The 13223-nt window shown below is 46.8% G+C and overlaps 1 protein-coding gene across 4 annotated transcripts in view; it reads right to left on the bottom strand.

The window, feature by feature from the left end:
- Window positions 1-13223, bottom strand: part of LOC108156568 (stromal interaction molecule homolog) — a 193307-nt gene that overhangs the window by 36964 nt on the left and 143120 nt on the right. For all 4 annotated transcript variants that reach the window (XM_033387131.1, XM_033387130.1, XM_033387132.1 and 1 more), the window contains exon 4: window positions 6442-6674. In XM_033387131.1, the coding sequence (XP_033243022.1) occupies window positions 6442-6674 (233 nt within the window). The remainder of the gene's footprint in view (window positions 1-6441; window positions 6675-13223) is intronic.

The following is a 13223-nucleotide window of genomic DNA, read 5'->3' as shown; positions in this document are numbered from 1 at the left end:
TGATATTTGTTGGCGGTTTCAGTTCGGCTATGGCTGCGACTTTCTCGGGGTCTGTACCTATCCCCTCGCCGGTCACCTTGTGGCCTAGATACCGCAGCTCTTTTCTAAAGAACTCGCACTTGTCTGCGTTCAGCCGCAGGTTAGCCATGCGCAGCCGTCGAAACACTTCTTTCAGGTTTCTTCGGTGTTCTTCCTCCGTTCGCCAGATGACCACTATGTCATCCTGGTACGCGAACGCATGCGGCATCATTTCTGGCCCAATCACTTGGTCTAACGCCCGTTGAAAGGTGGCCGACGCGGAGTGTAACACAAACGGCATCACCTTCCATTGGTATAACCCCTTTCCGGGAACCGTGAACGCCGTGATCGGCTGGCTGCTCTCTGCCAGGGGGATCTGCCAATATCCATCCTTCAGATCCAGGCTACTGATGAATCTTGCTTCCCGCTGCTCCGTCCAGCGGGCCGTCTTTGCACCGTCGACATGCCGTCGTCTCGACCGGCTTGTGGAAGGGATTCGCTGCCCGGGCTTTCACGGTTGGGTTCTCCCGTTTGAACTCTAGGCGGTCCCTCTCCAACGCCTCGAACTCGTCTGCCAATTCCATCATGGTGTCGAGATCCCTGCACCTGTGTGGCCTCATATACGCTCTCAGATCGGGCATGCTATTCTCACGAATCAGCTCCGTTTGCTCCTCCTGGGGACATTTCAGGGGTCGCATAAGTGTCTGCATCTCCACCATATACTCTTTGAAGGGCTCGCCCCATTTCTGTTTCCGCATCCTCACTTCCTGCAGCAACTTCTCAAAATATCCTCGCGGCAGAAAGTAAGCCTGGAAGCTGGACGAGAACTCTTTCCACGTTCTCCACTGTCGGTTGTTCGCCACAAACCACATCAGCGCCTCTGGCCTCGCCCTTGGGATTAGATCAGGATCCAGACCGTACGTCTCGGCGGACCACTCGACCTGCTCCAAGAACTCGAGAGGCTTCGTCGTCCCGTCGAAACGGAACGACCACTCTCTCACCTGTTTCGCCACTCTGGCGTAGTCCAGGTGCGCCGGCCGTAGGGTGGCTGGTCCTCCCCCTTTCGGCCTCTCGGCTTCGATCCCTCCCTTGGTGGCGGGACCTGCTAGGCGTCCCTGTGTGCGAGCGTTCCGGTATCGGCACCGAGAGACTCGCGATCAATTCTCGTTGCATTTCGACCGGGGACCTCCACAGCGCCGCCGCGGCTGCGCCGGGTGGGGGCGCCAGGTGCTCGTACGCGGCCTGTTTGTCGTCCGCCCGGGTTGTCGGCGAGGACCTGTCCGCCCGACACTCCCATACCTCAATCAGGTCAGCCCAGACTCATACTCGTGTTCCCTCATCCATTCCTTGAATGTTCTTCTCATCTCGTCCACTGTGCCCTCCAGCCGCACGCCGAAGGCGTGGCCGCATTGGACAAGCTCCTCCTTTCTCAACCGGTGGATCCATTGTCCCTTCCCCATTCTCACGTCTATATCCGTCCTCCCTTTGTCCTACTATTCGTCGTTGTAGGCCCCATGTTGGACGCCAGTTGTAACGGACCTACTTTTTGGGCCGCTTGAGTTTGCTAGGCTCGCTCAGCGGTCGGTAGATTCGCTGCAACGTATTTGTATTGTTGCCCCCAACGACAAATGATAAAACCTTGCTTTGCTGTAATCTAATTTCGTTTTATTCGTATTATATTAGGACTTAGGGCTAGATGTGACAATTTTACTTAGCTATGGATCTCCACCACGCGCGGGCTCTCTTCGAGTGTGGCAGCCTTGAGGCTAATGATTGGGGCAAGTTAACCTCAGCTATCGCTTTGGCCCGCCACTCAAATCCGCACTCCACGTCTTGCACTCCTCTCCTAGCTTCCGCAGGTAGATGCAGATCACCTCTTAACTTAGACTCACTCTGGGGGCAGGCGGGGCCTGTTTTCCTGTTGCTGTATGCACTTCACTGCGCTTCTTCGAACCGTACCGGGTATCACTTTTACGTTTCGGCGGGGTTTCAATGTGCGCGCGCGACCACTCATCCACAAAAGATCTCGTTTCGTCGCCGCAGCCTCCTTTTATAACCCCGCCTTAACGGGACCCCGGCTCGGCGTCGGTAACTTTCCATCGCCGTCTCCTGGTTTCCACGGCCTTCGTAACGGGACCTGGCCGGTGGCGTGATCCCATGCCCTTATTTGGTCATGCGTCGGACCACTGCCGGCCCGATCCCGCCGTCTCCTCTGCCTCTCGCGTGTCTTTCTCTCCGAGAGCGGGACACTTCTCCTCTCGGGGGCCCTTGGCCTCTTCGCCGCATCCGGATACCCGCGGGTATCCGGGCTGACCTTCGCCTTATCCGGCCAGCCATCAGCCTTTATCCGGCCGTTCCACAGCCTTATCCGGCTGTGCTTCAGTCGAATTCGGCCTGTGGGAACCGCGGTTCCTCACAACATATACACTGGACAACGCAAAGAGTTTGGTTCTGAACATCCTATTGCACTTCATGCTAATTTTGGTTGGGTCATTACAGGCAGCTACCATCTCAGTAGTGAAGCTCACAACCACGCACTAGCACATCACGCTCACAAGGATCTGGACACTTTGGTTCAATCGTTCATAGACATGGAACGAGTTCAATCAAGCAACGCTACCATGGATGCTAGTGATCCCGCTGAGCAACACTTCGTTCATACGCACACCCGCAGAAACGATGGCGTGTAAATCGTCCAATATCCGTTAAAGGACTCTGCGATGGGATCCACACTGCCACAAGCACTACGCCGCTTTTCGTCTCTAGGGCGGAAATTTCGAAAATTTCCTGCTCTCAAACAACAGTATGTCGACGTTATGGAGGATTATATACAACGAGGACACATGGAGGTGATTCCTTCTACTACCGTAGAAAACGATCCCGCCAATCACAATTACTTAGCCCACCACGCAGTATTTAAAGCAGATACCACCACCACGCGATGCCGAGTTGTATTCGATGGCTCTGGGGAGGACTGCAATGGATCTTCACTTAATTCACGACTACACATCGGACCACCTATTCAAAGGGATTTACTTGGAGTATGTCTACGTTTCCGTCAACATCGCTATGTGTTTTGTACGGACATTGAGAAAATGTTTAGAGGCATTCTGGTTTCAGAAGATCACACGCATTACCAACTGATTGTCTGGCGAAAGGAGGAGACTGCTACACTCGATCATTATCGACTGCTGACCGTGACGTTTGGTTTAGCGTCTTCACAGTTCTTGGCGGTTCGAGTTCTCAAGCAGATCGCGCAAGATCATGCCGATTTGTATCCGAAGGCTGCTGCTGTGCTTGTACGAGACGCGTACGTGGATAATATTCCTACTGGCTGCGATAATATCGACGATCTCATTGCACTCAAAGATGAATTAATTTTACTATTGAGCCAAGCTCAATTTAAACTTCGAAAATGGAGCTCAAACTGTTGGTCACTTCTCAATTCGCTGCCAAAGGACATTTGTGAGTATCCGCTTGAAGCCCTAGAGGGAGATAGCCCAACTCAATATGTCAACGTTCTTGGAATACGCTGGGACCCGGCTGTAGACAGGGTTTCCTTCAAGTTGACCATTCCTGACGCCACAAGGGTTCTGACAAAACGGATTTTGCTGTCGAGCTTGCCAAGATCTACGATCCACTGGGGTTGCTTGCCCCAACTGTATTTCTAAAAGTTCTCTTTCAAGATAGTTGGCTGAGCTCGGTCGAATGGAACAAATCACTACCCGCGCAGCTATGCGCACGGTGGCAACAGTTTGTAGCTGAAGTTCATTTACTGGAAAGCTGTCGCATACCTCGCTACCTATCCTCGCCACTTCAAGCAACGGAGCTGCATGGATTCGCCGATGCTTCATCTCATGCGTAAGCCGCTGTCATCTACAGTCGCGTGAGATTCAATAATAACTATGCTGTAAAACTAATCGCCGCAAAAACCCGTGTTGCACCCATCAAACCTATCTCCATCCCACGACTCGAATTGAATGCCGCCCATCCTTTGTCGAAATTGATGTCTCTGGTTAAGCAAGCTCTAACTATTCCTATTTCCAGTACGTCGTGTTGGTCAGACTCCGAAATTGTACTACATTGGCTCTCATCACCCCCACGGACTTGGAAAACTTATGTTTGTAATCGCACTGCTGAGATTCTGGAAGCTTGCCCACGTAGCTGCTGGCAATACATTCGCACTGAGGACATTCCCGCGGACTGTGCATCACGCGGTCTTCCACCAAAGGATCTGGTAGAACATCAACTGTGGTGGAATGGACCACCGTGGCTTTCCCAATCACATCGCACTTGGCCACCTGTAATTGTATGATCAACAAAGCTCCGTCCTGGTCACATCTCTTGCGGACAATTAGCTATTGCTTTCGCTTTGTACATCGACTTCGTTGTAAGGACCGCCTGTCATCGTTTTTATCGTCATGGGAGCTTCAATATGCCCGATCTAGGGTAATCAAACATATTCAGATGGAGTTCTGGACAAGCCCTTTCTCAAAAATCCAAGTTGATTCACTACACTCCATTTGTTGACGACCAAGGAATTCTACGCGTAGGAGGACGCATTGGAAATTCGATGGCAACCTATGATGCAAAACATCCGATACTTCTTCCAAAGGAATCACCAGTCGCTGTTTTATTAGCTAGACACCAGCACGTCACATCGCTACACGCTGGAGTCGAATTTATGTTCCACACGTTGAGACAGAAGTACTGGATCCTTGGAGCCCGTAACATAGTCCGCAAAATAGTATTCAACTACAAGATTTGTTTCCTCCAGCGCAAAGGTACGAGCAAACAACTCATGGCTGATCTTCCCGCCTTTCGCGATCAGCCCACCCGCTGCTTTCTACATTCTGGATTGGATTACGCTGGACCAGTTACCATCAAGACATCAGCAGGTCGGACACCGAAGTTTGGCAAAGCTTGGTTTGCCATCTTTGTTTGTCTGTCCACTAAAGCAATTCATATCGAGCTCGTCAGTGATTTGACGACTCCTGCATTTATCGCCGCTTTCAAACGGTTTTGGTCTCGACGTGGCCCCATATCCGATTTGTACTCAGACAATGGCACAACATTCCATGGAGCCAGAAAGGAACGGACGGAGATGCAACGGATAGCTCAAAGTCAGGACGAGGAAATTGATAATTTTCTGACGAGTCAGAAAACAACTGGCACTTCATTCCGCCGTCTGCCCCACATTTTTGAGGTCTTTGGGAGACGGGCGAACGATCTATCAAACTCCACCTTCGCCTAGTAATTGGTAGTAGTGTGTTGACTTTCGAGGAATATTCAACAATTTTAACCCAGATTGAAGGTTTACTCAACTCTCGCCCACTGTGCGCGCCCAGCGATCACAGCTTGGATCCCCTTACCCCTGCTCATTTTCTTACAGGTCAACCTCACATGTCGGTGCCGGAGCCGTCCTTGTTAGACGTCAACATTAACAGACTGCAGCGTTGGAGACAACTGCAAGCCAAGGTTCAAGGATTCTGGAAACGTTGGAGTCTGGAATACCTTACTTCCTTGCAACCTCGCACGAGATGGCAGCAAGAGTCCAACGACATAACCGTAGACACTCTTGTGGTACTGAAGGAGCCGAATCAACCGCCTAGCAAGTGGCTGCTTGGGCGAATCACCGAAGTTCATCCTGGCCAAGACGAGAAGGTTCGAGTGGTCACCGTAAAAACAGAAATCAGCCGCGTAGTTTTAGTTCAATGTTCATGTAAATTACAATTGCCCTATTCATATGCTCTTGATTGTATTGCACCGCTTAAGTAACTATTTTTACGCGCATAGCTGTGTTGTTATTTCTCGTGTCCAAAACATAGCTGTAATGTTCTCACGTATAGCTAAGGCCCGCAGCTGCACACGCATACAACGATGTGTACCGTTTTGCGTTGAACCGTCGCATCGTCTGATCTTTCAGGTCCCTTTTGGCTCGACTTCTTTTGTGGAGTGGAAGTAAGTAGAAATTTCTAGATGAAACCAACCGGACGCATAGTTTGTACCGCCGCATCATCAACTCCCCCGCTATTCATATACATACATACATGTAAAACACCTTGCAATATAACCACCAATATTAAATAAGCAATATAAATAAATAAGCTCAATATTCAAAAGATTATACAGTCCACTAAGTCATAACCAAGATAAAATGAAATATAAACAAATCTCCCAAACGGATCGACTTTTGTGAATTTTTTTTTTGCAATAAATTAAATCGTGTTTTAGCGAATAGCGTTTGGTACGACATATCAAACATATTTTATAAATGATATAAATCATAAGCTCAAATTCATATATACTGACTGGGTACCATGTATAAAAGTAGAACCACGGCCTTTCCCGCGGCTCAACGTTGCCGTTCGTTTCTAATAGCCACATGAAATTCGTCTTATTTTCTATATTTGTACGACCTACCTTGGCAAAGAGGCACCAGTAACTTTATGTAACTTGAAGAGATCTACATATTGTGGAAGCTGTACAGATTGGGCCAACCAGTCTGTAGTCTGTTCAATAGTCCAGTTATGTACCTCTGATCTCAGCCAAGCTTCCCACAGCTCTTTGACCGATATATGCATGTCATCATTAAAATGAAACGCCTTTTGCCGTTTTTCATAGCCTGAGTCATACTTCAGTTCTTCCCGTAAAAACTAAAAAATATAAACAACATATTTAAAACAATTAAAACAAAGTTCATAGCAATAATGGCAAATTTTTAATAAAGAACAAACAATAAAATACATACGTATGTATGTATATTCTCTGTAAAATATTAATATTTAACATAATATATTATAAATTATATATATAATCCTTTAATAAAAAACGCGAATAATTTTTATTATATGCATATACAAGATTTTATTAATATTTTTATACCCGGTGCTCAAAGAGTATACGGGTATATTGGATTTGTGGTAAAAGTGGATGTGTGTAACATATAGAGAGATTATAAGCGCAAGAGCAGCCGAATCTTGTATCCAGACTGCTGTGTTTACGCAACACCTTATACGCGCTTACTCTTCCCTCTCTTTCACGCACTCTCCACCGTGCAGTGTGCGCCCTCTGGAGGAGGGGATAAATGTAAAGTCGCAGCCCTAACTGCAACTCACAACATTCCCGCTCGTTTCCCATTCGATTTGTCCACATATGTAAATATTTCCCGGAGTGCGAACGAAACATGTCCGATCACTACGAGATACTAATTACTCTACTTACAGTTTGAAGTATTCTTTTGTAGAGCGTAATTCAAAATGTAAAGACTTGTCTAGTCTAAAGTTTGTATCTGTTGATAATTTGCTTTATAAAATAGTAAAAGACCATTGCGGTTTTATATACCCGGTACTCAAAGAGTTTAGGGATATATTAGTTTTGTTGTGGATGTGGATGTGTGCAACACCCAGAAGGAAGTGTTTCTGACCCCATAAAATATATTCTTTATCAGCATCAATAGCATAGTCGATATAGCCATGTCTTCATTCTCAACTTATGCAACGAAAGCGCAAAATGGCATTACATCATCGAATGAAAGTTCAACTGCTAATTCCGGCAATAAGAACAACATGCAAACTAGAGCCCTGCATGAGCGCACAGTTTTAAAAATATTATCCCATCTCGCTTAACTGAATCGTGTGCTACTCGAAAACTATCAATATTTCACACTGTCTACAAAAACACATTGACAACATTCTCATATATGAGCTAGAGTCATGATTCAGTTGAACTGTCAAAAAAAGCAAGTGTGAGTGCGATTCCCAGCAAATGATTTAAATACACATCACAGGAAAAGCAGAAAGGCTACGCTGCTACTGTCATTCCACCGCACAACTACAAGCAACAGTCGATATTGTTGAACTGTGCACTGTGAACAATATGCACACTCTCAGCATTGTGGACACTATGTTAAAACCATATTTTATGTGAAAATATGTTGCCAAGAAAAATAATTTGTATACCTGTGGTGAAAATGGATGTGTGTAACGTCCAGAAGGAATCGTTTCCGGCCCCATAAAGTATATATATTCTTGATCAGCAACAATAGCCGAGTCCATTGAGCCCTGTCTGTCCGTCCGTCTGTCCGTCTCTATCAGCGCGTAGTGCTTAAAGACTACAAGAGCTAGAGCAACGTCATTTTATATCCGGACTTCTTCGATATGTCACTGTTACAAGTATATTTCAAAACTTTGCCCCGCCCACTTCCACCCCCACAAAGGGCGAAAATCTGTGGCATCCACAATTTCAAAGATCTGAACCAGATCGTATAATTATTATAGCCAGAATCAAGAAAACAATTTCATTCTTTCTCGCTCTGTCTCTCTCTAACACACAGGTTTCATGGTCGGCTTTGCCTATTGCAAAATATGAGTTCAAGGATCTCAGAGACTATAAGAGCTAGAGCAACCAAATTTGGTATCCACACTCCTGTGATATCGGACCTTGACCGTTTTGTTTTCGACCGCAAAGGACGAAAATCTGAGGCATCCACAAATCTCAGAAACTATTAAGGCTTGAGCAACCAAATTTGGTATCCACAGTCCTGTTAGATCTCACTATAAAACGTATATCTCCAAATTTCGCCACACCCCCTTCCGCCACCAAAAAGGACGAAAATCTGTCCGAGTCCATCGCGCGCCAACTAAAGGCCATGGATCGCTTTCTCATCAAGGAAGAGCTTGCCGAGTTAGATGAGGCAGAATTTCAAGCTCGCTTAGAGCAAATCGAGCGAATGAATGCGGATTTCGATGCCGCTCAAACGAGCCTTGAAAGGCTGGATTTCCTGCAGTTAGCCCATGATGTCCGACTGGACTTTTCGAATGTTTATGTGAAGGTTAGGTCCAGGCTGTCGCGGGAGTTGATGGCTGCTCGCACGGTAAATGTTGCCAATTCAACGGCTCGGTATACTCTCGAGGGGAATTCGTCGTTGTTCGCCTATAATAGTATAGGCCGTTCTCGAATGCCCGAGTTGCAGCTTCCGCGATTCGGTGGGAACTACATGGATTGGCCAGAATTCCACTCGATGTTCTCGACAATGGTGCACAAAGACCATCGTATACCAATCATCGAAAAATTCCAATATCTTCGTGGATGTCTAGATGGTGCTGCGCTGGATACGATTCGTTCCTTGGAGCTTTCTGAGGAGAATTACGACAAGGCGTTGTAACGCCCACGCGGCACCACAACGGACCTTCTACAGGTCCAAGTGAGCTTGGGAGGGATTCATCACTCACCCAGGCTACCGCCTGAACCTAACCTAACCTAACCTACGACAAGGCGTTGAATTTACTAATGTTCGATAATAAACTGTTACATTTTCAGGCACACGTCAAGGCTATTTTCGGGCTGCAAGGGGTGGAGAAGGGCTCGGCTATCGGCTTGCGCGCGCTCAGCGACAAAATCAATTCGCACTTGCGTGCACTTCAAACCTTGGCGATCCCGCAGGAGATTTCGGATGGGTTGCTGATCTTCATCATAGGCACGAAACTGGACCACAAAACAAAGGAGAAATGGGAAGAGAACTTGCCGACGTCAGGATTGCCTCGGTGGTCAAGCATCGCCTCATTTTTGGAAGCGAGATGTCGGATGCTGCAGAATTTGGGATCAGCCATGGCAACAAGTCCTAGTCAACAGGTGGGAGAAGACAAACCTGTCACCCTTATCACCTCCAGTAACGACCATCCTAACCCCATATGTAACCATTGCAATTCCTCCGAGCATTACATATCTAGATGTCAGGCATTCCTGAATCTCTCTGCGCTTGAACGATACAAAGAAGCAAAGAAGAGCCGCTTGTGTTTGAACTGCCTCAACAAAGGCCATGAATTGCAGAAGTGCAGGTCAGGACTTTGCAGGCATTGCCAGGCCAAACATCACACGCTACTTCACATTCCATCGGGAACTGGTACATCATCTTCCTCTTCACCGGCCGAGGAATCGATCCAGCATCACAGGCAAACTTTGTAACATCTAGACTTGCTGATCAGTTGCAGTTGGATCATCGCTCGTCTTATGTTCACATCTCTGGAATCGGAGATTCCATTCTACCTTCGAGCAAGTCTGTACATATAGTTGTACAATCCCAGGACGCAAGCTATCGAGCTTCCTTGCTGCAATTGTCACCAACTCAATTACGGAAGTGCAGCCTAACTTCGGCGTAGACGCAAAGGATTGGCCAATGCCGAATAATCTCAAACTAGCTGATCCTAATTTCTCCAAGCCCCAACGTATCGATCTGTTGATAGGTTCTGGTTTGTTCTTCGATTTAATGTGCGTCGGACAGATTCGACTATCAGCCCAATTGCCAACATTGCAGGAGACAAAACTTGGTTGGATAGTGTCAGGAAGCATTGATAGCTCGGAGAATAAGCGTGCAGCTTTAGCCGCTTTGAAAATTCCTCGTGCATCTCTATTGGCGATTTTCGACCCACAACGCTGGAGTACCAAAACTTAGAGCAGCAATGCAGGAAGCAGCTGCTCGAGTGCCAGGTGCAAGTGGAAAAACTGCGATCGGAGAATCAGGAACTGCAGCGCGAACTTTTCGATACATTAAAAACCTACATATCCACGCTTAATGAAATTCAACTTTCAACAATTTCTACATTGCCAAATTTCCTGCCATTCTATGCAATTACAGAGGTTCCAGATAATCAAGATGTAATCACGACAAGCCGCCTTCGTAAAGAAGCGCCGATTGCTGCGTTCGACGATCATCCCAGCGTAGCCGCCAGCTGCGCCCAAGCAAGCATCTTCAAGAGGGCCGTTGGAAAAATAGCGTTTCTGCCCCTTCAGAATGGATCTGTTGAAAGCCTTTGCCTTCCAACGGGGGGTAAATGCTCGGAGCAGAACCCAGCCGATTAGCTGCTTGCCAAATAGCACCTAATTCTTGGCCTTCAGCCGCTTATTTTGTTTGTTACTTATGTCTTTGCCACTTATTTGTTTGTCAAAGCTTTGCGCTTGCTTGCCCTGCTAAACGCTCTCTGCCAGCTCGCTCTTCGCTATCTCCGCTTTGCGTCTGCCTACCGACGTCGGCCGAGCGAAGCTGCGCTTAGCGATCGGAGCGGCAATGTAAAGGGCAGGCAAGCCACACTTGCAATTTGGATGTCACGCATTAAAGAACATATCGCAATTTTATTTCTGCGCCGAGTTTTATTTAATTCGAAATAATTAGTCGGCCGATTGGTGATAAAAAACATTATCTCCACACTATGCATGTATCGGGTATAAATGTAGAGTTGCGGTCGTCGCAGCAACTCACAACGTTCCCCGTCGTTTTTAATTGGTTTTAGTTTTACATTTCATATTTTTTAAAATTTATATTTAGAAACATAATTTTGTTAACCATTTCGTCTTTGCCTGATATGGAGCTTCGTTTTTCACAAATTTAGTTCCAGGCTAGCGTAAACACTCTTTCGACAATAACAAAACATCGATAAAAACGATTACGTCAACAACAAAATAATGCAACAATAACCAGCCTTGCCTCGAGCCCTGCTGATAATATTGAAGTATCAGGTCATTGCAGATTCATCATCTTGCGACCACTCAATTCGCTGCAAAAGCGACCAAATAGAATCGATAACGTAGGATTCGCTTTATTCTGTCCGTTAAAATCTGTGATTCAGCTTTCGCATAGCTTGAAATCCCTCCCTCAAAACGGATTTAATGAAGCAGGTATTCCACCGAAGTTGATTCCACACCGTTGTAACGGCTGTTCAGGCAGACGCATTCCACCGGATCTGGCATCCCATAAACTGCTGCTGAAGTTTGGGCCTGTAACGGACCCAGAACATGCAAGGTCGGGTAACACGATGTACTAAGTCCCTGGTGTTCACAATGCAGTATTCCAGACAAATAAGCGCAATCAAGGCTTTAGGATCAGCATGACAATTACGAAGGTGCAAAAGGAGACCGTAAATCCAGACAAAATTCCATTATCGATTTCTGGGATGTGAGTGTTCTCGAATCCGACGACCACTCGGTTGAGCTGAAATCCTGGAGCGAATTCTGTTTTCTGTTAGTGCTTTGTTTAGCAGCTGAAAGTCGTCAGAGAAAGCTTGCCGTTGTAGATTTTAGATTATGCAGTTGAATGCATGGCGAGTAGGTTACCTACCCTTTCGAGTCTGACCTACTCGGTAGAGGTGGCTGCCAGGCGCGTTAGGAGCCTTAGGGCCGTTGTGATACCGCTTAGGATCTCCCATTTCCTACTCTTCAGGGTAGCAGTTGTAAAAAGGCAACCGCTCTGTTAGCACCCCAGGCTAACAGCCTGTTATCGCTGCTGGGTACCGCGCTCAGTGAACAGCCAGTTACAGCGCCCTCTGCGCTCTTTTACGATCGCTATGATTCCACCCCCGCTACAAGCTGCCGCGTCGCGCACATATTCCTATACAATTATACATAATACCGAAAATACATGGAACATATTTATTGGAACCACTTTGACTTCTGCATTTGGATACATACTGCCATTCGACGACGGATAGCAACGGCTCGATCCGCCCTCTTACAAACAAAAGTATTTTACCTCGGAGTTACACTGGATGCACGTTTATTTTTCGACAGTCACATGCGTAGCGTGAGGAGCAAGTTGGTGGGTAAGGCCCAGAAAATGTTCTGGCTACTTAAACAAAGCGAGTGCATGCCTTTTGATTTGTGTTAAAACATTATTTAACTTTTTATTTTTCGGCGTCGGCTGGTGCTTGTGCTTGTGTTTGTGTTGTTGCAGTGAGTGATTACGCATTACATTGCATTGCAGTCCGCTCTCGTCTGGTAGCTTTTGTTGTTTTATCACTCTCTCGCTATCACCTCAACTTCAATAACTGTTCTTTCCCTCTCGCTCTTTAAACTTTCTGAGCAATAGCGCTCTCTGCTTAGTAGCTCTCGCTATAACCGCTCTCCACTCTGCTCTCTTTTTTTACCAATTCCGCTTTGAGCGTTGTCTGGCACATTGGTCTGATACCAATTTGTTTTGCAAATAATAGTAAATAAATAAATAATAAAATGGAATACGCTGTGGTCTGTGCCAAAAAAAGCTGTAAGAAGCAGATCACCCACGATCAGCCGAATGTCCCCTGCTGGCTCTGCGACAGCGTAGTGCACGCAAAATGCGCTAGATTTTCTGGCCTCGTGAGTGATGCTATAGCCAAACGTAATGGCTTGCATTACAGTTGCGAGGCGTGCCGTGCGGTGGAGAAAGACATGGTAGC

Source organism: Drosophila miranda, chromosome XR, assembly GCF_003369915.1.
Source record: "Drosophila miranda strain MSH22 chromosome XR, D.miranda_PacBio2.1, whole genome shotgun sequence".
NCBI lineage: Eukaryota > Metazoa > Arthropoda > Insecta > Diptera > Drosophilidae > Drosophila > Drosophila miranda.
Note: the sequence above shows the minus strand (reverse complement) of the source record. Positions and strands in the feature narration are given on the sequence as shown.